Source organism: Jaculus jaculus, chromosome 4, assembly GCF_020740685.1.
Source record: "Jaculus jaculus isolate mJacJac1 chromosome 4, mJacJac1.mat.Y.cur, whole genome shotgun sequence".
In the NCBI taxonomy this organism is placed as follows: domain Eukaryota; kingdom Metazoa; phylum Chordata; class Mammalia; order Rodentia; family Dipodidae; genus Jaculus; species Jaculus jaculus.
Genome location: NC_059105.1, coordinates 105,430,732 through 105,458,388, shown reverse-complemented (window position 1 = coordinate 105,458,388; position 27,657 = coordinate 105,430,732). Strand labels below are relative to the sequence as shown.

General features: G+C 42.0%; 1 protein-coding gene across 3 annotated transcripts in view; it reads left to right on the top strand.

Annotated features, from left to right (window-relative positions):
• Positions 1 to 27,657, top strand: part of Lims1 (LIM zinc finger domain containing 1) — a 133,553-nt gene that overhangs the window by 57,146 nt on the left and 48,750 nt on the right. Inside the window, exon 1 of one of the 3 annotated variants that reach the window (XM_045148162.1) lies at positions 13,746 to 13,925. The exons of 1 other annotated variant lie outside the window; for it this stretch is intronic. In XM_045148162.1, coding sequence (XP_045004097.1) covers positions 13,819 to 13,925 — 107 coding nt within the window. In that variant the 5' untranslated portion in view covers positions 13,746 to 13,818. Of the gene's footprint in view, positions 1 to 13,745; positions 13,926 to 27,657 lie in introns of those variants that run through there. One more of the 3 variants, XM_004651801.2, reaches the window with a different exon arrangement.

The following is a 27,657-nucleotide window of genomic DNA, read 5'->3' as shown; positions in this document are numbered from 1 at the left end:
ATCCTAACCACTCCAATGGCCATGAAAGTGGGTGGGACAAAATAGAAGAGGATTAGACTTTTTATGAAATGAGGGGTCCTGTGTATGGCTTTAGGTAAAACTTGTTGCTTTCATGCCAATCAGTCAGGAATAATCTGAAATACACTGGCTTAGTTAGAGAAAATCTCAAAGAAAGAGAACGTCAGAGACAAGCCACTAATAATTGGTTTCAGTCTATGTTTAGTTGGTCTCTGTGGCTAACTTCTCTTGTCTCTTCTACTGTGGGCCCCCAATACTGCTACTGTTAGGCCTTACCATAGGACCATGTATTATTAATGCTCTAAGTAGATGTATATATAGAACAGAATAAATTCTGTTATACTCATGATATTATGGATGCAATACACCCCTTTAGATGAAAACACCCTTGTTTGTTTAAACTGAGATCTAAGCCAAATCCATAGTTTAATAGTTTGATTGTTATGTCTTGTGAATATATATACATATACATATGTGTGTGTGTGTGTGTGTGTGTATATATTTGGTTTTTTGAGGTAGGGTCTCACTCTGGTCCAGGCTGACCTGGAATTAACTCTGTAGTCTCAGGGTGGCCTTGAACTCACGGTGATCCTCCTACCTCTGCCTCCCGAGTGCTGGGATTAAAGGCGTGCGCCACCATGCCCGGCTTCTTGTGAATATTTTTTAATTAAGTTATTTATTTGAGAGAGAGAAAATATGAGTAATACCAGAGCCTCTAGCCACTGAAAATAAAACTCCAGATGCATATAGTACATTTGGCTTTACATGGGTACTAGGGAATTGAACTTGGGTCTTCAGCCTTTGTAGGCAAGCACCTTAACAACTAAGCTATCTCTCCAGCCCCATAAATATTTTTTAAAGATTTATTTATTTATTTGCAAGCAAAGATAGAAGAGAGACAGAGAGAATAGGCGCACCAGGGCCTCTAACTGCTGCAAGTGAACTCCAGATGCCTGTGTTACTTTGTGTATCTGGCTTTACCTGGTTATTGGGGAATAGAACTCAGGTTGTTAGGCTTTGCAGGCAAGTGCCTTAACCACTAAGCCATCTTCAGCCCCATTGTGAATTTTTGTTTTTTCAAGGTAGGGTCTCACTGTGGCCCAGGCTGACCTGGAATTAACTATGTATTCTCAGGTGGCCTCGAACTCATGGTGATCTTCTTCCTTATGCCTCCTGAATGCTGGGATTAAAGGTATGCACCACCATGCTCGGCTTGTGAATATTTTTTATCTTCAGGAAATTCTCTAATTTTTTTTTCTCTCCTGTCATTGACTTGTTGGAGATGCCAGCTCTGTTATGATATAGAATTACAGTTAATATTTTGGAATTATGTTAGAGTTGTAGGAAAGTACAAAAACAGAGTACAGAGAATCTTCACATACCCTTTTCCCATTGTCCTATTTTATCAGCACTTTCTGTCACCATCATAATGACCCTTTTCTGTCTCAGCATTCCATCCAGCCACCATACTGTATTTAGCTGTGGTTGATGTATAAAATAATTTCTAATCATAAGTTCTTTTCCACGTAGAAAAGTTACCATTTTGCATGAGGAAGAAATACACTGTAATTGCCTAAAATCACAATTAAGACCAGACCGAAAAAAAAAATGTTGATACCTGATAGGGTGGTGATGACTGTTAAAGAGAGATGGGATCATATGATGCTTGGTGGGCACCCATCCTTAGCTGTTAGTAATAGCTGTGTTAGATAAATAGTTATGAGATTGAGCTTCATCATAATGTGAAGTGAACATGTTCATGTCCTAGTTTTTTTTTTTTTTAGGTGAACTCTTCTTTTTAGACACTGTTTTGCATAGCCCAGGCTAACCATAAACTTACTAGCCAAGGATAACCTTGAATTTCTAATCTTCCTGCCTCTACATCCCCTAGTGCTGAGATTACAAGTAAGTGCCACCACATCCACTCTTGGTGGGGTGTGCTGCTGGAGATTAAACTCTGGGCTTCCTGAATGGTAAGCACATACTCTACTAGCTAAGCTATATGCCACCCCCAACCCCTTTGTGAAGTGTTTTTATAACTATTTATTAAATTCAAAGTAGCTTTAAGATTCTTGCCATCTTATATACAAGGTAAAGGCAACATGAAGTATAGCTGAGTCTGTACCTCACCAAGTCTGTTTTGTTACTATGAACATAAAAAGAATGTGGAGAAAAATGCTAACCATGCCAGAGCCTGCTTCCGCTCTTCCTGCTGCTCCTTTAGTTTATCACTCTGGCTTCTCAGAACACTTTACTTCCTGGTGAGCCTCAGACCCTTCTTTCTGATTTCACCACAGAACTAGCTCTAGTAACTGTCTTGTCTCTTCCCTGTCCTGCCACATAGGCTCTGACTGCCCTGCCTGACCTCCTTCCCCTACCCCTGTGCTGCAGTGGGAAGCCCACATATGATCCTGTCAGCCCTGCTTCAGTCTTAGAATCAAGAATACCAGGCCCTTTGAAATGTGTAACTGCCTATCCCTTTGATCTCTTGCCTCTAGTCCCCCACCCCCATATCTCAAGCCCTTTCAGATTTGGAGAGTGTCAGAATCCCTAGTCCAGGCTGACCTCAAATCACACCTGGTGTAAGAGCAAGTGTTTCTGACTCAGGAAATTTTTATCTGGTCCCTCCTATCACATTTTCCTAATACTGTACTCTTCTATAACTTGGTATATTTTAAAATACAGGGTTATTTGTGTTGTTATGTGGTCAATACCAGTGTCTCCACCAGTTTGCAGGCTCCAGGAGAACCCCCAGTGCTAAAAGCAAAGCCCAGTTTGTGGTAGGTGTTAAGAGCTGGACTACTGGATGGGGAGGCACAGCAGGCTGTTGTAATGTGTGTTTATCTCTCTATCCCTTTCTCACAAGAGCCTTGTCTGGATGGTGATGACAGACTCTCTGTGTGTGGCTTCTTGTTTTTCCATCAGTCTAAAAGCTGAGGTCTTGGTTTAGAAGGTACCTTATTCCATCATTCTTGTCATTCCCTCACAGGTTATCACATTGCACAGAGGTCTCTACACACATTGCCATCCAGGACCCCTCTCTTTCCTCTACATGATCTTTCCTAGAGTCTCAGTTCTCACCAACTAAACAAACATTTTAAAAATATTTTTTATTTATATTTGAGAGAGAAAGAGGCCGATACAGAGAAAGAGAATGGGTGTACCAGGGCCTTAAGCCACTGCAAACTTCAAAAGCATGCACCACCTTGTGCATCTGGCTTGTATGGTTCCTGAGGAATCAAACCTGGGTCCTTAGGCTTTGCAGGCTAGCGCCTTAACCACTAAGCTATCCCTCCAGCACATAAACAAACATTTTGATAAATATTGCCCCAGAACCAGTTGTGTGTGTATATACATACATAGTATATACAATATGATCTTTCCCTGTAGAATGAAACCTCATAGTGCCTACTATTCTGTGAGATTTTTATTTACTCAGCAGTATATCATGATCACTGTTGTGGTTTCAATAAGTTGAACTTTCAATACTGTTATTGAGAGTTGGTAGTCTTTAAGAAGTGGAGCCTAGTGGAATTCAATTATGTTATGGGAGTGACAGTCTTGGGAGGTTGTTACAAAGTGAGGCCACCCTACATGCTTAACTTCTATGTGAATTGTTGACAGCTGTCTCATGCATGACTCCCACTAAGCCTTCCACCACATTTTGACACAGTATGATGCCCTCCTCATGAGATGTGGTTGCCCAATCTAGCCTTCAGAACTGTCATCTAAGAAAACCTCTTTGGAAAGTATTCAGCCTCAGGTATTTTATTACGGTAACACAAAGCAGGTTAAGCAGCCTTTCATGTCAAATAGATGGCCACGTTATCATTTTCAATTGCTGTCATGTGCTGTGGAATAGTCATACTGTGCAGGAAATGTTTTTTAGAATGGTTATATCTTTAGGTCTAGAAATTCTTATATTTCTAAATCCTTTTTATTTTTTTCTCTTGAGGTAGGGTGTTATAGCCCAAGCTGACCTGGAATTCACTGTGTAGTCTCAGGGCAGCCTTAAACTCACAGCTGTCCTCCTACCTCTGCCTTCTAAGTGCTAGGATTTAAGGCCTGCACCACCACGCCTGGCTTCTAAATCCTATTTTTATCAAATTAAACTTCAATCAGAGTTAAATCAGAGATAAAAAAAAAATAATGAGTAAAAAGCTAATGCTGATGTCAGAAATGAGGGAATACAACTTTAATGTTGATGCCTTTAAGACTAGACTTCATCCAGAACTTGATAATAGTTAACATGGTGAAATTCTTAAAAATATTTTATTTATTTGAGAGAGAGAGAGAAAGATAGAGATAGAAGAGAAAGAGAATGGGTGCATCAGGGCTTCTAGCCACTGCAAACAAACTCCAGATGCATGCACCACCTTGTGTACCTAGCTTATGTGTATACTGGGAAATCAAACCTGGGTCCTTAGGCTTTGTAGGCAAGTGCCTTAACCACTAAGCTATCTCTCCAGCCCGTGACGTTAATTTTGACATGAAAGTTGGTATGTCAACAACTCTTGACTAAAGTAATGAAATATGCACTTTATTTATTTATTTATTTTAGTGCGCACTTCCTCTTGGATTCCAGGGCAGGGAGAACCACATTTGTTCTTCCTGGTTCCCAGAAGAACATTATGGCTTGCAACTGCCTGTCTTTTAATATGAAAGCACCTCTACCTCCTTGTCTTTCACTTGCTAGAGATTTCTTTCTTTGAGACAGGACCCTTTGTAGCCCAGGCTGCCTCAAACTCTTGATTCTTCAGCCCAAGAGTCCTGAGTGGTATGATTGCAGACATGTGCCAACAAGTCCAGCTTGTTGTTTTGTTTGTTTGTTTGTTTGTTTGTTTTGAGGTAGAGTCTCACTCTAGCTGACTTGAAACTTCCTCTGTAGTCCCAGGCTGGCCTTGAACTCACAGGGATCCTCTTAGCTTTGTCTCCTGAGTGTTAGGATTAAAAGCATGTTTGCACCCAGCTGGATTTTTTTTTTATTTTTTATTTTTTTTAGTATTTCAAGGTAGGGTCTCACTGTAGCTCAGGCTGACGTGGAATTCCCTATGTAGTTTCAGTGGCCTTGAACTCAGCAACCCTCCTACCTCTGCCTCTAGAGTGCTGGGATTTAAGGCATGTGCCACCAAACCCAGCTTTGGATTTTTTTTTTACTTTATTTATTTGTAAGCAGAGAGAGAGAGGAGATAGGCAGAGAGAATGGGCATGCCAGGGCTTCTAGCCACTGCAGATGAACTCCAGATGCATGCACCCTCTTGTACATCTGGCTTACGTGGGTACTAGGGAATTGAACCTGGGTCCTTTAGCTCTGCAGGCAAGCACCTTAACCGCTAAGCCATCCCTCCAGCCTGATTTAAAAAAATTTTTTTGTTCATTTTTATTTATTTATTTGAGAGCGACAGACAGAGGAAAAGGCAGACAGAGAGAGAGAGAGAATGGGCCCGCCAGGGCCTCCAGCAATTGCAAACAAACTCCAGACACGTGTGCCCCCTTGTGCATCTAACTAACGTGGGTCCTAGAGAATCAAGTCTCGAACCAGGGTCCTTAGGCTTCACAGGCAAGCGCTTAACCACTAAGCCATCTCTCCAGCCCTGATTTTTTTTTTAAATGGGGATTTTGTTTAGTAATTTGCTTAGTAGACATGCATATGCTATATATCTATGTGGTAGGTTGATAGGTAAAATGGATAGAAATGATATTTATAACTGTGTTGTCTATGTTATGCCCAATTCTTGGCACCCCCAGTGACCATCAAGGAGAACCAAACACGTATGCAAAGGCAAGGAGCTTTATTTCGGGCTTAAGCTCGGACTCTTGACTTCACCAACGCAGTGGATGCAGTGGATCCGTACAAGAGCCTTGAGCAGCAGGGGGCAGGTTTTTTATAGGGACTTGAACAAAGAAGTAGGGGAATGGTTATATAATTGGTAGATTTAAGTAGTAACTGCACTTGTATTTTTCTGATAGGTTTAGGATGCTGGGGGGCAGAGCTGGTGGGCAGGGGGCTAGGGGAATTTCAAGCAAATTAGGTAACCTTCATTGTGATGGGCTGTGTGTGTATGAGGAACTTAAGCAACTTATCTTATGACTATAGAAATGTATGGCATAAGCAATATATTTTTTCAGTAACTGTCAAATTCTTATTTAAACCTTGCTGGGAAACAAACTTAGGCCTACTGGTGACTCTGAAGCCTGTCATGGCATTCCTCTGGTTCCTGAGTCCTTCATCTACAAAGTGGTATATATATATATTTATATGTCTTAAGTCAAATTTTTGTGTATTTAATATGTGTATTCAGATGCATGTGCCCTGTGGAGGCTAGAGGAAGATGCTAAGTGTCTTCTCTTTCCTCTTCTGCCTTACTTTCTTAAGACAGAGTCTTTTGCTGATCCTGGAGGGTCCCCATTTTTCCCCTCAGTTAGACTGGAGCCAGTCTTACAAGGGAGCCCCTGCAGTTCTTCTGTCTTACCCTCACCCCCAGCATTGAGGTTCCAAACATGCATGATCATGCCTGGCTTTTTTACATAGGTGCTGGGGATCAAACTCAGGTCCTTCTGCTTGCATAGCAAGTGCTCTTACCCACTGAGCCAGCTCCTCAGTTTCTCACTTTTGCGTGAAAATCTGGATTCAGGAAGTGATTATCAGCAGAATTCTTTTTTTTTTTTTTTCAAGGTATGGTTTCACTCTAGCCCAGGCTGACCTGGAATTCACTATGTAGTCTCAGGGTGGCCTCGAACTCACAGTGATCCTCCCACCTCTGCCTCCCAAGTGCTGGGATTAAAGGCGTGCGCCACCATGCCCAGCTCCCAGTAGAATTCTTTTTCAAGGTAAATTCACTTATAGTATGAAATTATTCTACCTACAAAAGTTTAAATTTTTGTTACTGTTGTTTAAATTTTTGGTCTTTATTGTTATTATTTTGTTTGGAGTGTTGGGATTAAACCCAGAGTTTGATTCTTACAAGTACTTTACCAATGAGCTACACCCCAGTCATAAAGTTTGTATTTAATTTCTATAACTGTACCCCCTCAAATGTGGTACATTTTAACCTACACTAAGGAGGAAGGATATAGCCCTAGAAATGTTTGTCTCCCTGTCTTCCAGTTATGCTATCCTGTCTTGTGCAGCTAACATTGTGGGTATAGATAGCCCAAGAGAAAGTCAGCAGGCAGGAAATAAACAGGAAAAACTCAAAAGGCTGCCAGTGTCTTTATCCTCACTCCTCCGGCCTCTGTTCTTGGTCTTGGCATGGATGGGGGCTCCAGGAAATGCTTGCAGAGTGGCTAGGTGTGTGAAGCCTGCCCTTGGTTCCTGTTTACTCTGGAGTAGGATTTCTAACACAGAAGGAACTGAACAAAGTATGTTCCAGGAAGCTCAGGCTGCACAGTGCAGAGAGGTGTGTTGCATATGTCCTTTCTTCAAGAGAGAGACAGAGAGAGAGAGGAGAGAGAATTGGCACACCAGGGCCTTAGCCACTGCAATCAAACTCCAGACGCTTGTGCCACCTAGTCACCTAGTGGGCATGTGTGACCTGGCGCTTGCCTCACCTTTGTGCATCTGGCTAACATGGGATTTGGAGAGTAGAACATGGGTCTTCAGGCTTTGCAGGCAAGTGCCTTAACCACTAAGCAATCTCTCCAGCCTGCATATGTTGTTTCTTTGGTTTGTGTGTTTGGAAGTTTGAGTATAATATGGCGAGGAGAGTTTCTTTCTGGGTTTTGTCTGGCTGGGGTTCTAAAGGCTTCCTGTATCTGTATTGGCACCTCTTTCCCAATTTGGGGAAAATTTTCCTCTATGATTTTGTTGAAGATGCCTACTATGCCTCTGGAGTGGAATTCTTCTCCTTCTACTATGCCCTGAATTCTTATATTGGATCTTTTCATAGTGTCCCGAATATCTTGAAATTCCCACTCATACTTTTCTATAAGTTTGTCTTTCTCTTTGTTGGACTGCATTAGGTCTGCCACCTGATCTTCTAGCTTAGATATTCTGTCTTCTCCCTCATCCATCCTACTGGTGAGATTTTCTATAGAGTTTTTTATTTCATTAACTGTGTTCTTCATTGCTAGTAATTCTGACTGGTTTTTCTTTATTATTTCTATTTCTCTATTTATGTCTTGTATTGCCTTCTTTATTTCATTAAATTGGTGTCCTGCCTCTTCTTTGATTCCTTTGATTTCCTCTTTGATTTCCTCTTTGATTTCTTCTTTGATTGTTTTCATGTGTTCTTTGACCTCTTTGAACATATTTATAATTATTCTTTTGAACTCTTTCTCAGGCATTTCCTCTAACTCTTTCTCACTGGAGGACATTTCTGATGCATTAATACTTTTAGGTGGATTTATATCGTCTTGCTTTTTAGTGTTTCTTGTGTTATAATGTATATATTTTTGCATCTTGGATTAAGTGAATGCTTGGATTTTCTAGCTAGCTGTGTATTCTTAGCTGTATCAATTGATTTGGTGTAATATATTTTCAGGGTAGGACCTTAAGGTAGTGGAATAATATACTGGTAGATTCTAAAATTTAGCTAAACACTGTACCCATTCCGTCAAAAACAGCCCCGAGTATGTATGCAAGAGTAGTTATTATAATGACCAGATCCTCTATCAACAAAGAGGTTTAGATTTCTGGTCTGTTGAGGTATCCAAGTCAGCTTGTGACCAAGTGAGACCCTTCCCTGGTGCAATCCCAGTTACCTTGGGTGATTGTGGTCTCAGTCAAGTTGCTGCCTGGGTCGTCGGGCTGCTGTTCTGATTTCTGGAGCTGGGCACTTGCTTTTCCTACGGGGCAAACCGAGCCGCTGCCGCCGTCTCTGCAGCTGTTGTAGGCGCCACCCCCGGAGCCCCCACCGCTGCTGAAGCTGCCGTTGCCGTGTCCACCGGTGCTGCTCCCCCGAAGTCGCTGCTGCGGGATCTGTCACCGCTGCCGCTCCTGGGTCCGCTGCTGCTGGGGCCACTGGTACCGGTGCTGGAGCCGCTGAAGTTGCTGCTAAATTCTGCTCCTGCTTGGGTCCCGCCGTCAGCCCAAGTTGGCGTGGCCGGGTCCCGGGCCGCTGCTGTGTTCGCTGGAGCTGGGTTCAGGCGGCAGGGGAGGGGAGGGAGCCGCGCTGTTCTGGTTGTATCGTTTCTCCACGTGTGCTTTTACTTCGCGGTCTGCTCCTCCCTCCGTTGCTCGCTGCCGCTCTCCCCTCACGTTTCCCGAGTTGCGGAGAGCGGGGTGTGAGGGGAAAATCCCGCACCTGGCTTGTCCTGCGGCTCGAGCCGAGGGTCCGGCGGTTTTCTGCCGTTCCGCGGTTGCGGCGGGTAGTCGAGCGGCCCGGAGCCGCTGTTCCCGCCTGTGCAGGCTCTGGATGCTCTATAACTCTTCTACTTCTCCGCTGCCGCCTCAACTTCCTATACACCTCACTTTTTAGTAAAAGTGTGTATTTTGCTGAGTTTTTTTTGGTCTCCCCCCCCCAGGCTGTTTTGGCGTGGTACCTACGCCGCCATCTTAACCGGAAGTCTTATGTTGTTTCTTAATGTCAGGTGATCTTAACTTGGGAACTAGCCAATGAGATCAGCCTCTTCTGTTTCCAAAAGGAGAAGATGAGGACTTCTAGCATATACAGAATTAAGTTTCCAAATGTAGAATGAACTGTTAGCTGAATATCACTTGCTGACTATCCCTCATGGAACTTTCTGCTACCTGCATTGTGTTCTCCCTTCTATATCAGAAATCCTTGCTTTCTAAAACATTTATTGATACCAATTGCTTAGCCATGACCCTAAGCTGGGTATTGTTGTCCTCACCCATCTGCAATCCCAGCACCCAGGAGGCAAAGAGAAGAATTGTGAGTTTGAGGCCAACCTGAGCTACATAGCAAGTTCAGGGTCAGCTTGGACTGCATTGTGAGACTCTTATCTCAAGAAAACAAGTAGAGAGCCTGTGATGAGACTTATGTTTGTGATGACAGAAGGGAGCACAGTGATCCCAGAGCAAAGGGGATTGAGGTCCAAAGGGGGAGTGGATCTGTACATTTAACCGGTTGGCACTTCCATATACCAGAAAGCCTGAGTAACCATAGCCCATCCTGGAAACTGCCTAGTTGTCCCCATGCCGGGGGTTGAGGAGTGAGGGCATCGAAGGCTCAGCTGGGGCCAGATGGCCTCCCTCATTCTCCTTGTTTGAACTGTCATAAAGGCAGTGGAGCAATAGAAGGGTTTTTAACAGGGTCAATAAGTGACTAATCTGCATTTAAAAGATCAATTTGAATAGATGAGAAGATTGGTGGCAGAAAGATCAAGTAGGGGCTGAAAGGAATTTTTCTGAAACAGTATCTAGCACTCTAAGGGGTCAGAGTAGACCCGTACTAAATGGGCAAAGGAGACTTAAAAGTCCTACAGTATGAATTGACAGTATTTAAGAAAAGGGGGCAAGATCAATGTGAATGGAAGAATCTAAAGTAGAATTATTTGAGGTCTTCTAATGGGTCTGTCAACTCCCTGAAACTTTTGTAAAATATGATGTGTACATAAATTTTCTGGGAGTTAGTAATTTTCAGATTCACAAAAGGTCCATGGCTCCCAGAAGGTGGAAAACTACTGTTGCTTGTTAACTCGGAAGAAGAAAGACCTTGTATGGTGCTCCCTAGAACTTTCCATCATTTCAGTACATAGCTTAAATTTATAGAAGAAATTGTCAGCTTTGATGATTAAATTGGGGCATATTGCTTATTCATGCCAGGAGTCAAGATACAGACTCAGTAAAAAATCCAGCAAGCTAGAAAGGAATGATTTGGATGGAAAGTTGTAATGAGGCTCACAGACCAGCTATACTAGAGTGGAGGTGTGTTGGAAGACTCTGGTATTAGCAACTATGGGTACCATTCTTTGCAATCACTATGAATTAGAGAAAGGCTGGGCATTTGATGTGGTGAACACTGCAGGTGTCCAAGAAACGGCAGGTTGTGGATGGCATACAGTTATTTATTTACAAGGCGTGGGGGCCAGAAAAAGGGAGAGAGAGAGAAAGGACGGGTGCATCAGGGCCTCTGGCCACTGCAGAAGAACTCCAGATACATGCACCACTTTGTGTATCTGGTATTACATGGATACTAGGGAATCGAACCTGGGTCATTAGGCTTTGCAGGTAAGTGACTTAATTGCTGAGCCATTTCTCCAGCCTGATTTATTTATTTATTTATTTATTTTAGCCTGTCTGGACATAAATGAGAAGATTGAACTAGGAGTCTAAGTCTCTTGTGTTTCTATTACAGTAAACTATACTTTTCTGTATTTCAGCTCAGTACCTCAGGACTTTGTGTAAAGGGAACAAAAAGGGCTGGAATATAGTTCAGTACTAGAGCACTGCCCTCCCCCCCCCCACACACACAAAGCTAGACTTCTAAACTATTTCTACTAATTTTTTTGTTTGTTTTGGTTTTTTGAGGGAGGGTCTTGCTCTTGTCCAGTCTGACCTGGAATTCACTATGTAGTCTCAGACTGGCCCCTAACTCACAGCGATCCTCCTACCTCAGCTTCCCCATGTGCCACCACACCTGGCCTTATTTCTACTAAGTTTACATTTTTTAAATTTTTATTTATTTATTTGAGTGAGAGAGAGGGAAAGAGGCAGAAAGAGTGAGAGAGAAAGAGAGAGAGAGAGAATGTGCTAGGGCCTCCAGCCACTGCAAACAAGCTCTACAAGCATGCACCACCTTGTGCATCTGGCTTATGTGCATCCTGGGGAACTGAACCTGGGCCCTTTGGCTTTGCAAGCAAGTGCTGTAACTGCTAATCCATCTCTCCAGCCCTCTATTGATTTTTTTTTTCCACAGAACAAGCTTTGGTTTTTATTATTTAGAAAAGCTTCATATTTATTTGGCTTCCTGACTCTGCTTGTGCCTTCAACACCTTCATGATGATTTTCTGCTCCTCAATAAGGAAAGCTCGCTTGATGCTGTCACGGACACATTTAGCACACATGGAAACGCCATAGGCCCAGCTGACGTGTTTTTTTTTTTGTTGTTGTTGTTTTGGACAATTTGGTAAGAACTTTAGGTCTCACAGCACGATCCCCTTGAAGTCGGCCTGGGCACATGCCACATGCTGACTTTGGTGCTCTCCTGACCTTCCTGGTGTTCAGGTAAACAGTCCTATTACAGGGGTTCAGGAGAGCCTAGTTTTGTTATAGGCTGTGTTGTAGGAAAGCCTAGGGTGGTGTGTCAAATGCTGGACCATTCTGAATGCTTTGAAACACCAGCCCTTCTCCCCATTAATTTTTAATAGGCAATATTTTCATTAATCAGAAGATATAAAGCTGTCTGCTCCTACCTCCAAGTCCCTTCATAGCAACAACGAGGTGTTTATGTATCCTTCCAGAAAGAACTGTCATCTGATTTTGTGAAACATGTTTCATGGCTCATTAAAACTAATACAGTGACAAAATGAGTTCGTTTTTTTCTTTGCACATTTAAACAGATCTGTTAACTTTAATGGCAGTTATAAAATGTTATGATTTCCTGTGTGACAGCAGGATTAGGGTAACTATGGAAAGCCCAATGGTGTCTCTTTCCTGAGTGAAGGAGTAGCATATAGGTCTCCCTGCCCTAGTGGGGTACCTTAATTTTTATATTTAAAGTATGGATTCAGGTGTGGGAATATGTCTCAGTGGTTCAAGATGCTTGCTTATAAAGCTTAATGGCCAAAGTTTAATTCTCCAGCCACCTACATAGAGTCAAACTGGCCTATTTGTTTGTAGCAGTGTGCCCACATATAAATAAAATTTTAAAAAGAATATTAACTCTAATTTTTGGTGTAAAATAACTTCAAGCCCATCTTTCTGTGTTCTTGTTGAGAGGATTCTAAAAGGAAACAACAGTGGTCCAAACTGCCCAAAGAGACCTAGAACCAGGAAGTCAGAATTTTGGTAAGAACCTGTAGCAGCTAGCCTGTTTGAGGAAGATAGGGTGATAAGTCTTGAGAGACCCTGCCTGTCCTCTATGATCTTTACCACCTTCACCAAGATCAAATATACAGATAAATACAGGCTATCTTGGCACCCATAACATTTTTAGACTGACCACGTTAGTATTGATCAGCTGAGGTGGCTGTGTGAGAGGGGTTATTCAGAATGAGTGGGTGCAGATTCAGAAAATCATTTAATGGAAGCTAGCAGAAGAAACCATCTTCCTTTCCGTTATGAATTTTTGAGTAACATTTAATGGGAAAGGGATGGAACAGACATTTCCTTCCTTTCTATAGAAGATTAGAGTAGAGTAGGAGAGGGAGGAATTGGACTGCTTCCTTTTAGAATTCTGCCCCCCCTTTTTTTTCCTAAGGAAAATGTCCCAAAGAACTCATGACCAAGCATTTCTTTTATATTGACAGCTGTCTGTGAAATGTTAATGGATTTCCTGGCAAATAAACTGGGCAAGATCCTTCTTAAGCATTACTTTACTGAGGCTTTTTAGCTCAATTTTAATTCTGAAGTATCCTGGAGAGACTTTGAAGTAATCAGTGTGATTATTCATAAGGAATTTTGCTCATTGGTGAACTGTGGGTCACTGACTCCCCCTCCCCAAGGTGCAAGGCCCAGAGATAAGGCAAGTCATGCCTTGCTGAGGAGGGTGTGTACCAACTAGAAACAGGAAGCTGTGCTTTAGCAGACTGGCCTGGCCTGCTTTGCCTGGAGGTTTCTAACCCTGAATCAGGTGTGCTAGGTCCTTCCGCAGGGGACACTGCTTTTCTGCGCTGGCAGCCACTAGCCCTGTATAAACGCTCCAAAGTGTCAGTAATTGCTGGGGAGAGAGAACTATGACTGCATTACAACTTAAAGAGCTTTCACAGTCAGGCCTCTACCGGAGAAGGCGAGACCGGCCTGATAGTCTGAGACTAAATGGGTTCCCTAAAGAAGAGCTAAGGTGAGTGCAAATCAGGGTTGTCTAAAGCTCAAAGCTCCAGCCTATTTCAGGGGATGAGGGGTGGATGCAGTGATGGGAAAGCCCATTGGAAAGGAGCTTCTTAGTAACTGCAGAGATCACACCCCAGGTTTGACTGGATGGGAAAGCACCACTGGAACCCTTTCCCATGTCTTCATAAGCCTCTAAGTTATCTTGGCTTGCCTCCAGACTTAGAGTGCTGGTGTGTCTTTAAACATACCCCTACAGTAGTTGTAAAGTGGAGGCAAATTAGCTTTCCTTGAGGCTGAGACGTAGTTTGTTTAGGCTTATTTGGGTCATATTTCTGTAAGGAATTTTTCTTTGGTTGTGTGGTGGACTAGTTTGTAGTGTTTGTTGAGGGGGCGGGGAGGGGTTCCTGGGATTGTTATTGGAATGACGTAATAAAGGAATGCAGTGGGACTACTGAATGTAACCTAGCAAGGAAGGACATCAAAAATCTGCAGACCAAGTTAACAAAAATGAGTTGTTTTGGATATTAAAATTAATATACCTAAAAATGACACGTTAGTTTTATGTTATAACTGCTGAAAACATCTATATTTGAGGTTCTGAAAAGTCCTAGCAATATTAAATCTGTGTGTTAAAATATATAAGTGTGACTCTGAAAGAAGGAAGGGTTTGGACTTTTTGTTTCTTACATGGAAAGAGTTCCTTTTTTCCTGCTAACAAATGGCTGCAGTATAGTCCTACTTTTTTTTTTAACTGTGTAGTGCTTTAGTTTGTTTCTGGACTTAATTGTCTGACTATTCTGATTAGGTGGGAAGAGAGCTATCTTTACCTTGTGTATACACCTGCTTTTTTTTTTTTCCCTAGAAATACTGTATTTAAATTTGACAGGAAAAAACTGACAAGCTTTAAAAACTTATCCAAATTTATATTTGTAATATAGCCACCTGTAGTGCAGGAGCTGTGTCTTGAGAGAGAAACATTTACTTGAAAATCACTGCCTTTTCACCAAGATTTTTGTTTGTTTTGATTTGCAAGTTAGGATCTCACTCTAGCCCAGGCTGACCTGGAACTGACTCTATAGTCCCAAGGAGGCCTCAGACTCAGGGTGGTCCTCCTACCTCTGCTGGGATTAAAAGCATGCATCACCACGCCTGGTTCATAGGTTTTTTTTTGTTGTTGTTGTTTTCAGTTTTGTTTTTTTCAAAGTAGGGTTTCACTCTAGCCCAGGCTGACCTGGCACTCACTGTGCAATTCCAAGCTGGCCTGGAACTCATAATGGTTCTCCTACCTTTGCTCCTCAGTGCTGGGATTATAGGCATGCACCACCATGCCTGTCTTTTTCACCAAGTTTCAAGAGTTTAGTAAGCACTAAAAGATGTTACTGAGTTCTGACATTAATAATACCATTTTACTATGTCAGGTTAACTTTATTTAATGTATTAAATTTTAATTGATTAGATTAAACAAATGTAAAAGATTTAAACTTTGAATTGTTACAGAATTTACTTGCTTTCCTCCTCCCCACAAAGGGGTCTAATCAGGCCTTACACTTGCTAGGCAAGAACTCTACCTCTGAGCTATAGCCCCAGTTCTCAACTGTAGACTGTGAGTATAAGAGTGAAGTAACCAAAAGTAATTTTCATTTCAGATTTGGTGCTCAAAACTTTTCTATTTTAAAAAATTAAGATATGAAGTTGGGCGTGGTGGCACACACCTTTAATCCTAGCACTCAGGAGCAGAGGTAGGAGGATAGCCATGAGTTCAAGGCCACCCTGAAACTACATAGTTAATTCCAGGTCAGCCTGGGCCAAAGTGAGACCCTACCTTGAAAAAAAAGCAAACAAGCAACCTCTCCCCCCCCCCAAAAAAATTAAGATTTGAAACATTTTAAACTGTCCCTCTTACACTTAGTGAAAATAAACATAAATGAAATTATATATCTCCTCATGGAGGTTTATTTACATATTTACAATGCCTTTGAAACAAATATAGGCGTATCTCCCCAAATTTAAATTAAGAATAATAATTGTGCTGCGTGTGGTGGTGCACATCTTTAATCCTAGCACTTGGGAGGCAGAGGCAGGAGAATCTGTGAATTTGAGGCTACCCTAAGACTACATAGTAAATTCTAGGTCAGCCTAGGCTAGCGTAAGAACCTACCTTGGGCACCCCCCCCCCAAAAAAAAGAGTAGTAATTTTAGGCATTGTAATACAGGGACAGTGACCACTTTCTGTATTTAGGAATTTAAGTTAGCCAGAAAAAGTAGACAATTTTCAGATTTGCATTGGATTTTTTTGTGGTGGGGGAGGGGTTCTGAGGTAGGGTCTCATCCTAGCCCAGACTGACCTGGAACTGACTCTGAAGTCCCAGGCTGGCCTTGAACTCAGTCTCACAGTGACCCTCTTGCCTCTGCCTCATGAGTCCTGGGATTAAAGGTGTGTGCCACCATGCTCAGCACTTGCATTGGATTCTCCCTCCCTCCCCCCTTGCCCCGAGGTAGGGTCTCATTCTAGCCCAGACTGACCTGGAATTCAAGATGTAGTTTTCAGGGTTGCCTTGAACTCAGTGGTAATCCTCCTACCTCTGCCTCCCCAGTGCTGGGATTAAAGGCATGTGGCACCACGCCCGACTGGCTTTAAAAAAAAAAAAAAAACATTTATTTTTTATTTATGAGAGAGAGAGAAAGGCAGACAGAGAGAGAGAATGGGCATACCAGGGCCTCCAGCCACTGCAAACAAACTCCAGATGCATGCACCACCTTGGGCATCTGTCTTACGTGGGTCCTGGGGAATTGAACTGAGGTCCTTTGGCTTTGTAGGCAAATGTCTTAACCGCTAAGCCATCTTTCCAGCCCTTGGATTTCTTTTTTAATCATGCTTTATTTATTTGAGAGAAGGAGAGAGAGAAAAAGAGGCAGATAGAGAATGGTCATATCCAGGGCCTCTCGCCACGCTTGGCATGGTGGTATACACCTTTAAACACAGCAGGGGAGTTCAAGCAAACTCCATATGCATGGGCCACCTTGTACATCTGGCTTTACCTAGGTACTGAGAAATTGAACCCATGTCCTTAGGCTTTGCAGGCAAGTGTCTTAACCGCTGAGTCACCTCTCTAATCCTTGCATTACATTTTAAAAAACAGTTTAGAAGGATGGAACCTACCACCACCACCTATAGTTTATTTTTGTATTAACTGTTTTTTTGGTTGAGAGGAATTTGGGAGAGCAATGAATTTGAAGTTAGGTGCACCAAAGTTTCAGTGTAATTCAGGTAGACAAGTTGTATAATCTTTTTGAGCCTTGATTTATCCTTTAAACGGGGATGAAAAATAACTGCTATTATTGAGCATCATCTACCGTCCCATTAAATCCTCATCACTAACTCAGTGAGGCAGATGCTAGTATTTTCTTGGATTAGTACTGAAGGTTGATAGTGCTATGGGGTTAGTGAATCATTCAACTAGGTTTCTTTTTTCTTTTTCTTTTTTTAAAATTTGCAGCCAGAGAGAGAGATTGAGGCAGAGAGAATTGGTGTGCCAGGGCCTCTGCAAATGAACTCCAGATGCCTGTAGAACTTTATCCATCTGGCTTTATGTAGGTACTGGGGAATTGAACCCAGGAAGTTAGGCTTTGCAGGCAAGTGCCTTAACCCCTGAGCCATGCCCGCAGCCCTTAGCTAGTTTTTGAGTGAGTACTTTGTCTCAAAAGTTTGGGGACAAATATGACACAGCCCCTTTATGCAAGAAACATTTACTTGTATCTTGCCACATTGATTATAACTAAAGGTTTTTCCATATGAGCAGTATTTGAGTAAATGAACTATCAGACATTTTTCATACTATCTCACCTATCACACAAGACTCAGTATTACTTCTTAAGTGTTTGTTTTCTTGACACATATGTGGACTGTAACAGAAAAACTGTTAGACTAATGCAGGTTTTTGGGTTTGGGGAGGAATTAAATTCCATAAAGATTTCAGGAAATCCCAGGCCCATGGACCTCAATAGTAGGGGGCTCAGAGCTTAAAGAAAGCATACATGGGGCTGAGCAAGAAAGTTCATGAGCCAGGTGTGCGTACCTTTGATCCTAGCACTTGGGAGTCAGAGGTAGGAGGATTGCCATGAGTTTGAGGCCACCCTGAGACTACATAGTGTCCGGTCCAGAGTGAAACCCTCCCTCGGAAAACAACAAGAAATAAAGAAAAAAGAAAGAAAGGAAGAAATGGAGAGAGATAGGGAGGGAGGGAGGGAGGGAGAGAGAGAGAAAGAAGGGGAGGGAAGGAAGGGAAATGGCTCCTTTTGGAGGTCTCAGGGAGATCCTATTTTTTACTGTTTCACTCCTTATATCCTTGCTGTTTCACCCCAATCTCTGATCCCATCTCACCTTCTGATTACATCACTTTTTTCCTGTATTCAAATTTCGTTTTTGAGAGCAGGGAGAGGAGACAGAACAGCAATATTTAGTACATATGATTCGTGCCCGTTAAGTGTAGATGGGATATAATTTCCCCAGGCAGTGTCTTTTCTTTGATCTGGATTATCAGATAGCATTAAGATTTACTCAGCTAAAAAAATCCTTTGATTGCCCATTGCTACATCTTTGACCTTTGCGCACATTAGATCCCAGAGATAACTTGGAGCTACACTTATAAACAGTAGCTTCCATTTCTTGTGACAGCTCTCATTTCTGTTGTATCATTTTTGTCTACTGAGGGCTTTGCTGGATTTATGTCCTTCAGAAGGGTTATCAGATTTGGGTTGGAAGAATTCTAATAAGATTGAAAGTTAGCAGTCATGGCCCGGAAGGCATAGCCAAAGAAGCATAAGGCTAATCACATTATATTCATAAGTCAGAAATCAGAGAGAAATGAATTATAAATAAAGTCTTACTAGCCAGGAGCACACGTTTAATACCAGTACTTGGGTGGCAGTGGCAGGAGGAGCTCTGTGAGTTTGAGGCCAGCCTGGGACTACAGAATGAGTTCTAGGTCAGCCTGGGCTAGTGTGAGAGTGTACCTCAGAAAACAAACAGAAAAGTTTTCTTGAGTACAGCCAGGCTTATTTGTGTATGTTGTCTGTGACTGATGATTTTGTTTAATACTGGCAGAATTGAATTATGACACAGATTGGCATTGTTACAGGATTTTGGAGGTACTGTTTTGTTTTGTTTTCCTGACCTATGAATCCCAACATTTAGATTCTTACCCATTCCAACAAAGAATTGAGGGAATGGACCAAAAAGGGTAAATTATTACTTATGAGAGTTATTTGGGGAAAATTGGCATCCAGGGAAAGGTTGGAACAGGTACATACACACACACGGAAAGCAGGACATAAGAGTATAAGATGGACACCCACAAATGTGGAAGGCAGGACCTGAGAGCCCATGCCAAAACATTTAAAAGGATATATACACACACATAGGGGAAGCAGAGATGAGAGTTGTAAGCCTGGCACCTTCATAATAGAAAAAGCTAGGAGATCAGTTAATGAAGGTCCCATTGCTTAGAAGAGAATAGCAAAATGAGAAAGAAGAAATTACTAGAACAGGGACCTGGAGGTTCAGACATATGAAGGAAAATGAGCAGCCAAGACCCCTTGCCCACCTGGAAATCCCCTTTGATAGCTCATTATGATGGGCAAGGCTCAGGTGAGTGAGGGAGATTGTTGGTTGGTTTTTGGGCTTAAGAGGCTTGGCCCAAGAGGGGCCAGTGACTCAGGTATGCTAGGTTGGGGAAGAAGTTGGAGGTGCAGTTTTGAAAATTGTTCATATGGTGGATGAGACTGGATCACGTTCCAGCTTTACCAGCTGTGCCAGGACTAGCAAGTGGCTTCTCTCCGTTCCCTTTCTTTAGGCTTTCCCCCTGACTGACTACAAAAAAAAAACTATCTTGCTCCTATTTCTCCTTTAGTATGGTCTCCTTTAGTATGGCCTACAAAGAAAAAAAAAATTCCTACCTGACACTGCACAGAAAGTCTTTGCTAAGATCTAGGCTAGTACTAAGATAAAGAACCTTCAGATCTTTGTGATATGGATTAGGAGCAAGGTAGCTTTTTCCTGAGAGGTAGTTAGCTATGGACTGGCCCACAGAAACACGGATGCCACCTTCCCTTCCCTGGCAACACTAGAACTTGCATCTAATCCAGTCTTGTCCAAGATGGCTGAAAACAGCAAGTGCCTCATGGATGACCTTTCCTGAATCAATGTTCCTTTTGGGCCCACCAACCAGTCAGGTTATTGTTTAGACACCTGAGCCTGGTGGTGAGGCTCATTCTAATTGGATGTCTGGTTCATATAAATGGACCAGAAACATGTGTAGCTCTGTACTTTCTCCACAAGCTGGTGGGGGAAATTCATTTCTGGTCTTTTTTCTCTTATTTTTTTTTGTTATTGTTGACAACTTTCATAATTATAAAAAATAAACCATGAAACCTCCCGCCCACTTTCTCCTTCACAGTCCACTCTCCATCATATCCCCTCTTCCTCTCCATCAGTCTCTTTTATTTTATGTCATCATCTTTTCCTCCTCTTATGATGGTCTTATGTAGATATTGCCAGTGACTGTAAGGTCATAGATATTCAGGCCATTTTGTGTCTGGAAGATTGTATTGTAAGCAGTCCTACCCTTCCTTCGGCTTTTACATTCTTTCCATCACTTCTTCCGTAATGGACCCTGAGCTGTGGAAGGTGTGATAGAGATGTTTTGCTGCCGAGCACTCCTCTGTCACCACTTCTCAGCACTATGATGCCTTCTGAATCATCTCAGAGGTCACCACCATCTGAAAAGAGAAACTTCCCTAACCAAAAGTGAGAGTAGCATTAATACATGGGTATGAACATTAAGAGAAGTACTTACTGGGCAGTTTGGTGAACATAATATATGCATTTAGTCAGGTACCAGCAGGTGTTACACCCCTAGGGCTCATGATTTTCCTCATCATAGGTTTTCAGTATCAGGCATGTATTCCCTCCCATGAAGTGGGCCTCTAGTCCAGTCAGAAGGTTGGTTTCCTCCATGATATACATGCTGCTGTTGCACCTGTTGGCTCATTTGGCCTAGCTGGCCAAACTTAAGGCTTGCAGTGTCCACTGTTGTTTATCTCCACTGATGACTTCTTTTTCTCCCATGGAGCTGCATGCAGGGTAGCTGTTTTCAGCTCAGCTCCACCAAGATTTCTTAGTGACCTTACAGGCCAAGCATGTGGAGTCTTCAGCAATATGGTCTTTTTTCTTTCTCCTTTCCACATCCTGTTTTTTTTCTGCTCTCCTATTTTCACACTACCCTTAAATTCTTAAAACATACTCTTCTCTGTGTCCATGTTTTTCAGTTCTTTGATAACTTGGACCAGGACCCAAAGTTGGGGTTAACGACCTTGAGGTTTTCCTTCATCATTATGGAGATTTGACCCCTTCCAGGACTCTAATCCCACATCATTCGCTTCTTATTCCTCTATTGTGCACTTCTGTACTTCTTACTCCACTTCGTAGTTAGATTTGACATACTCATAAAATCAGGGCTATGTCAGTCATTTTAAATGAATGAGAATTAAAAAAATGTAATTTGAAACTCATACTCCTAATAGTTTAGGAATATGATGAAATTGTGAAGCTTTCTATCCCTGTGCTTGGATTTTTTTAACCTTTTTTAAAAAAATCTTTTTTTATTTTAGCCGGGCTTGGTGGCACATGCCTTTAATCCCAGCACTTGGGAGGCAAAGATAGAAGGATCATCAGGAGTTCGAGGCTACCCTGAGACTACCTAGTGAATTACAGGTCAGCCTGGGCTAGAGTGAGACCCTACCTTGAAAAAAAATTTTTTTTCGTTAATTTTAATTTTATTTATTTGTGAGAGAGAGAAAAAGAGGGGGGTCCAGATAGAGAATGGGCATGCCAGGGCCTCTAGCCACTGCAAATGAACTCCACTTTTATACAACTAGCTTACATGGGTACTGGGGAATTCAACCTGGGTCCTTAAGCTTTACAAGCAAGTACCTTAACCACTGAGCCATCTCTCCAGCCCAGCTTTTTTTTTTTTGGAGACATGATCTTGCAGTGTAGCTATCACTAGTCTAGAATTTACTATAGCTCAGTTTGGATCTAACTTGCATCAGTCTTCCTACCTAAACCTCCAGAGTGCTGGTATTACAGATCTGAACCACCATACAAGGGAAAATAGGAAGTGAACAATGTAGCAGTGAGCTCATGCTTATCACTTCTTAAAACCTTCCGCATGTTCCCCTTTTCTATAAGCTTCACCTTGAAGTACCCTCTGTTAATTCCTGGATGGATCAGGATAACCAGGAATGGAAGTATAAAGAAAAAGTAACCTTTACTTTCTGGTTATTGAATAATCCTTCTTAGTTCATATCTGGATAGAGATAGCATATAAAATCATTTCAAGAGCCGGGCGTGGTAGCGCACGCCTTTCATCCCAGCACTTGGGAGGCAGAGGTAGGAGGACCGCCATGAGTTCGAGGCCCACCCTGAGACTACATAGTGAATTCCAGGTCAGCCTGGACTAGAGTGAGACCCTACCTCAAAAAAAATAAAATGAAATAAACATGCAAACAAACAATAAAATAATTTCAAGTAGTAGGAATTTTTTTTGTTTTGGTTTGAGAATGAAAACTCAGATCATATATTTCTGAGTAATTTTTTAACCATTTATTGAGCTCTTGTTATAGGACATTTTATTAAGAGTTTGGGGGAGGGCTGGAAAGATGGCTAAGCAGTTAAGGTGCTTGCCTACAAAGCCTAACAACCTGGGTTTGGTCCCCCAGTAAGTCAGATACACAAAGTAAAGAATGTGGGGCAGGGCTGGAGAGATGGCTCAGCAGTTAAGGTCCTTGCCCATAAGAATGTGGGATATGTACATATATGTGTTTAACTTGTCACCATCCTGTAAAGGAAAAAGAACTGAGGGCTATAAAGGGCAGTCATCAGTATATAACCATCTCCTGTCCTTGGATCAAGTCAGTCAGTGCGCAGAGTTCGGTTGAAGTTAGAATAGATCAACCTAGGGTATATGTTTTCTTTTGTAACCTGATTTGAAGTTTACTGCCTACTTTTTTTGTTTTGTTTGACCTAGAAACTGCCTACTTTTTGGTCTACCTTTTGGCTTATAAACTATGTTCATATTTTACTTTCAGAAATAAAACTCATTAAGGATTACATGTTGCCATTATTGCCAATTCTTATTATTTAATGGTTTAGTGAGAACTAACTGTATTAGTCAGGGTTCTTTAGAGGCACATAACCAATAGAATGGATATATCTATATCTAGATAGATAGGTAGGTAGGTAGTAGGTAGGTAAGTAGGTAGGTAGGTAGATAGATAGATTTTTTTTTTCTTTTGGTTTTTCAAGGTAGGGTCTCAATCTAGCCCAGGCTGACCTGGAGTTCACTATGTAGTCTCAGGGTGGCCTCGAACTCATGGCAGTCCCCCTACCCCTGCCTCCCAAGTGCTGGGATTAGAAGCATGTGCCACCATGCCCGGCTAGAATGAATTTTATAAAAGGGGTTTTAGTAGATTGGCCTGTATGATTCGGGCTGGACAGCCCCAGCAGTAGCTGTCTGTAGGCTAGAGAGTAAAAACCTGGTAGCTGCTTGGTCAACAAAGCTGGCTGAATGACTCAGCAGTCCCACTTTTGTACTCATGGCCTGGATGATTCCTGGGGAGCCACTGGTCATCAGTCCAGGTCAGAAGGTTGAAGAAGCTGGATTCGGATATCCATGAAGGATGACAGCAGCAGAGTAGTTGTACTCACTAGCAACTAATGAGGGCAGCCAGGCAAAGGGACTTTTTTTTCCCCTAGGAACTCTTTATTTTTGTTGTCTGTGTGTTTATGTATGTATGTGTGTGTTCATGTAGGTTTGTATATATGAATATGATATATGTTTGTGTGCATGCATATGCTTACATGTACCATGGCACATGTATATGGAGGATGGCAGACAGTCTTGGGGTGTTGGTCCTCATCTTCCATCTTGTTTGAGACAGGGTCATTATTTATTTTTATTTTTATTTTTTTGATAGGTGTATGATGTGTGAGTTTATGTGTGTGTGTCTGGGAATATACATGCTATGGTGCGCATGTGGAATTCAGAAGATAACTTTTCCAGGGTCAGTCCTCACTTTCTACCTCATTTGAGACAAGTGCTCTTGTTCTCATTGTTCACTGCTATCCTGGTCTGCAAGCTTCTGGGAAATTCTGGTTTGGCTCTAAAGTCTTCCACAGGATCTGGCTTTTATGTGGACTGTGAAGATAAGAACGCAGGTACTCAAGCTTGTGTGACAAGCATTTTATCCATTGAGCCATCTTTGTAGCCCTAAACATGTTCTCTAAACCAGTATGGCCTTTCATAGCATTTAAAAAATAATGATATGTGGGGCTAGAGAGATGGCTTAGTGGTTAAGCACTTGGCTGTGAAGCCTAAGGACCCTGATTTGAGGCTCGATTCCCTAGTACCCACATAAGCCAGATGCACAAGGTGGCACATGCATCTGGAGTTCATTTACAGTGGCTGGAAGCCCTGGTGTACCCATTCTCTCTCTCTGTCCCCCTCTCTCTCCCCTAGTTTCTCTCTCTGTCTGTTGCTTTCAAATAAATAAATAAAAATAAACAAAAATAAATATGATATGCTGGGTGTGGTGGCTCATGCCTTTAATCCCAGCACTCAGAGGTAGGAGGTGACTTCAAGGCCAGCCTGAGACTACATAGTGATATCCAGGTCAGCCTGGGCTAGAGTGAAACCCTGTCTTGAAAAAAACAAAATCATAATAGTAATGATATGAGGGGCTGGAGATATGATGGCTCAGCAGTTAAGTTGCTTGCTCGCAACACCTAAGGACCCTGGTTTGATTCCCTCATACCCATGTAGAGCCAGATGCACTGCAGTGCATGCATTTGGAGTTCGTTTGCAGTGGTAGGAGGCCCTGGTGTGCCCATTCATCTATTTCTCTTCTATCTTTCTCTGCTTGAAAATAAGTAAAAATATTTTTTAAAATAATAGTATGGGGGGCTGGAGAGATTTCTCAATGGTTAAGGTGCTTGCCTACGAAGGCTAAGGTTCAGTTCCTCAGTACTGATGTAAAATCAGATGCACAAGGTGGCTCATGCATCTGGAGTTCATTTGCAGTGTCCAGAGGTCGTAGTGTACCCATTCTCTCTCTCTGACCCCGCGCCCCTTTCCACAGCCCCATATTATTATTTAAAAAAAAATAGGATTGGAGAGAGAGGCTTAGCAGTTAAGGTACTTGCCTGCAAAGCCAAAGAACCCAGGTCCAATTGCCCAGAATCCACATAAGTCAAATATACAAGGTAGCACATGTGTCTGGAGTTTGTTGTAGTGGCTGAAGGCCCTGGCATACCCATTCTGTCGCTATACCTGCCCCGTTCCCCAGCTCATAAATAAATAAAATAAAATTTAAAAATTAAGTTAGGTGTGGTAGTGTGCACCTTTAGTCCCAGCACTTAGGAGGCAGAGGTAAGAGGATCACTGAGCTGGAGGCCACCCTGGGACTCCATAGTGAATTCCAGGTCAGCCTGGGCTAGAGTGAGACCTTACCTCCACTGGGGCTGCGGAGATGGTTCAGTGATTAAAGATGCTGGCTTGCAAAGCCCACCTGCCCAGGGTTAAGTTTTCCATCTGCCCACCCCCCACAATAAGTAAATAAATAAATATGAATAAATACGATTTTTAAAATAATAGGATAAGTACTTGCTCATTGGGTCTTTATAGTAATGTAGTGTGCTTTGGTAGGTTTGCCCCTTTTTACAGAGAAGGGAAAAGAAAACACTCAAAGCACAGGGTTGGTAATTTGAGCAGTTGATATTTGCATTCAGGACTGTACTAAGCAGTTGTCTTATGTTCAAAGTATGAGGTCCTACCAAAAGTCTTACTTAGGCTTTAGGATAAAATATGTTACCTAGAAGTTCTAAATACACTTGATCATATTTTAAAAGTTAAAAATGACCATTGAACATAAAACTAAAGGCTGATATCCTGTGCTTGCCTGAGTGACAAATATGAAATATTTTTTTGCCTTTACTTCATTGACATTTGCTAGAGGAAATACATAGGTTTTAAAAGTGGAAAATATCACATATATATCACATTGGCATATAACTTAAAATTAAATTTTATAAGAACATCCAGATTTTTATCTTACTTGAAATACTATCCCCCACCACAAACAAAATGTGAGAGGAACTAGAATGAGATAGGAAGCCACAATCCATAATTAAACATTACTCTTAGGCTGTTTACCTATGCATGACAGTGTTTTATGTCAATGTTGTCTTTTGTTTGTTTGTTTTGGTTTTAGAGATCAAAGTCTCATTCTGTGGCCTAGGCTAGTCTTGAACTTGGGTTACTCCTGCTTAAGTTGGGAATACTGGAATGTACCACCCTACCTGCCTCCAACTGTTACAAATGTTGGGGCTAATGTGGGAAAAGAACCCTTAATGACTGCTGGTAGGGATGTAAACTAGTACAACTACTATGTCATTCAGTATGGTGGTTCCTCAAAAGCTAAAAATAGGGCTGGAGAGATGGCTTAGAGGTTAAGCGCTTGCCTGTGGAGCCAAAGGACCCTGGTGCAAGGCTCAATTCCCCAGGACCCACCTTAGCCAGATGCACAAGGGGGTGCATGCATCTGGAGTTTGTTTGCAGTGGCTGGAGGCCCTGGCGCACCCATTCTCTCTCTGCCTTTCTCTTTCTGTCTGTTGCTCTAAATAAATAAGTAAACTATTTTTTAAAAAATCTAAAAATAGAACTACTATATATATGATCCAGTTATACCACTCCTGGGTGTCTACCTGAAGGAACCTAAGTCAGCATACCACAGAAATACTTGGATATCCATGTTTATTGCTGCACTATTCATGAGAACCTAGATATGAATCCTGCCTGTATGTCCATCAACAGATGAACAAAGAAAATGCAGTATATATATCAGTATATATACATAATGAAGTTTTATTCTCTGTAAAGAATAAAATTATGTCATTTGAAGGAAAATAGATGGAACTGAATATCATCATGCTAAGCAAAATAAACTAGGCTTAGAAAATATTGCATATTTACTCTTTGCGGCTGTCTGGTTAAATATATGTGTGTATTTATAATAATGAAAGTAGAAAGGAGATTAGATAGTGGGAGGACAGCTCTAAAGGAAAGGAAAGCAAGAGAGGATAATGGAGGAAAAAGAAAAGCAAGGCTCCTACATTCTTTCTCATGGAACCTATACATGAAAGCAGAGGGCAGGCTCGAGTGAGGAAGTGGATGGGTGATGAGCAAAGCACAAAGAATATTATTATATACATATAAAAATGCCACAAAGTATTTTTTAAATTTTTATTTATTTATTTACTTGAGAGAGAGAAAGAGGCAGAGAGAGTGAGAGGGGAGGAAGAGAGAATGGGCGTGCCAGGGCCTCCAGCCACTGCAAATGAACTCCAAGTGCGTGCACCCCCTTGTGCATCTGGCTTACGTGGATCCAACCGGGGTCCTTTGGCTCTGCAGCCATCTCTCTAGCCCCCCAGAGTATTATTTTTTACACTTACTAAAACTTAAAATTTTAGGACCAGAGCAATGATTTAGTGTTTAAGGTGCTTGCCTGCAAAGCCTAAGGTCCCAGGTTCATTTCCCCAGATTTCACATAAGCCAGATGTACTTGGTGGTGCATGCCTCTGGAATTCATTTGCAGTGGCTAGAGCCCCTGGCACACCCATTCTCTTT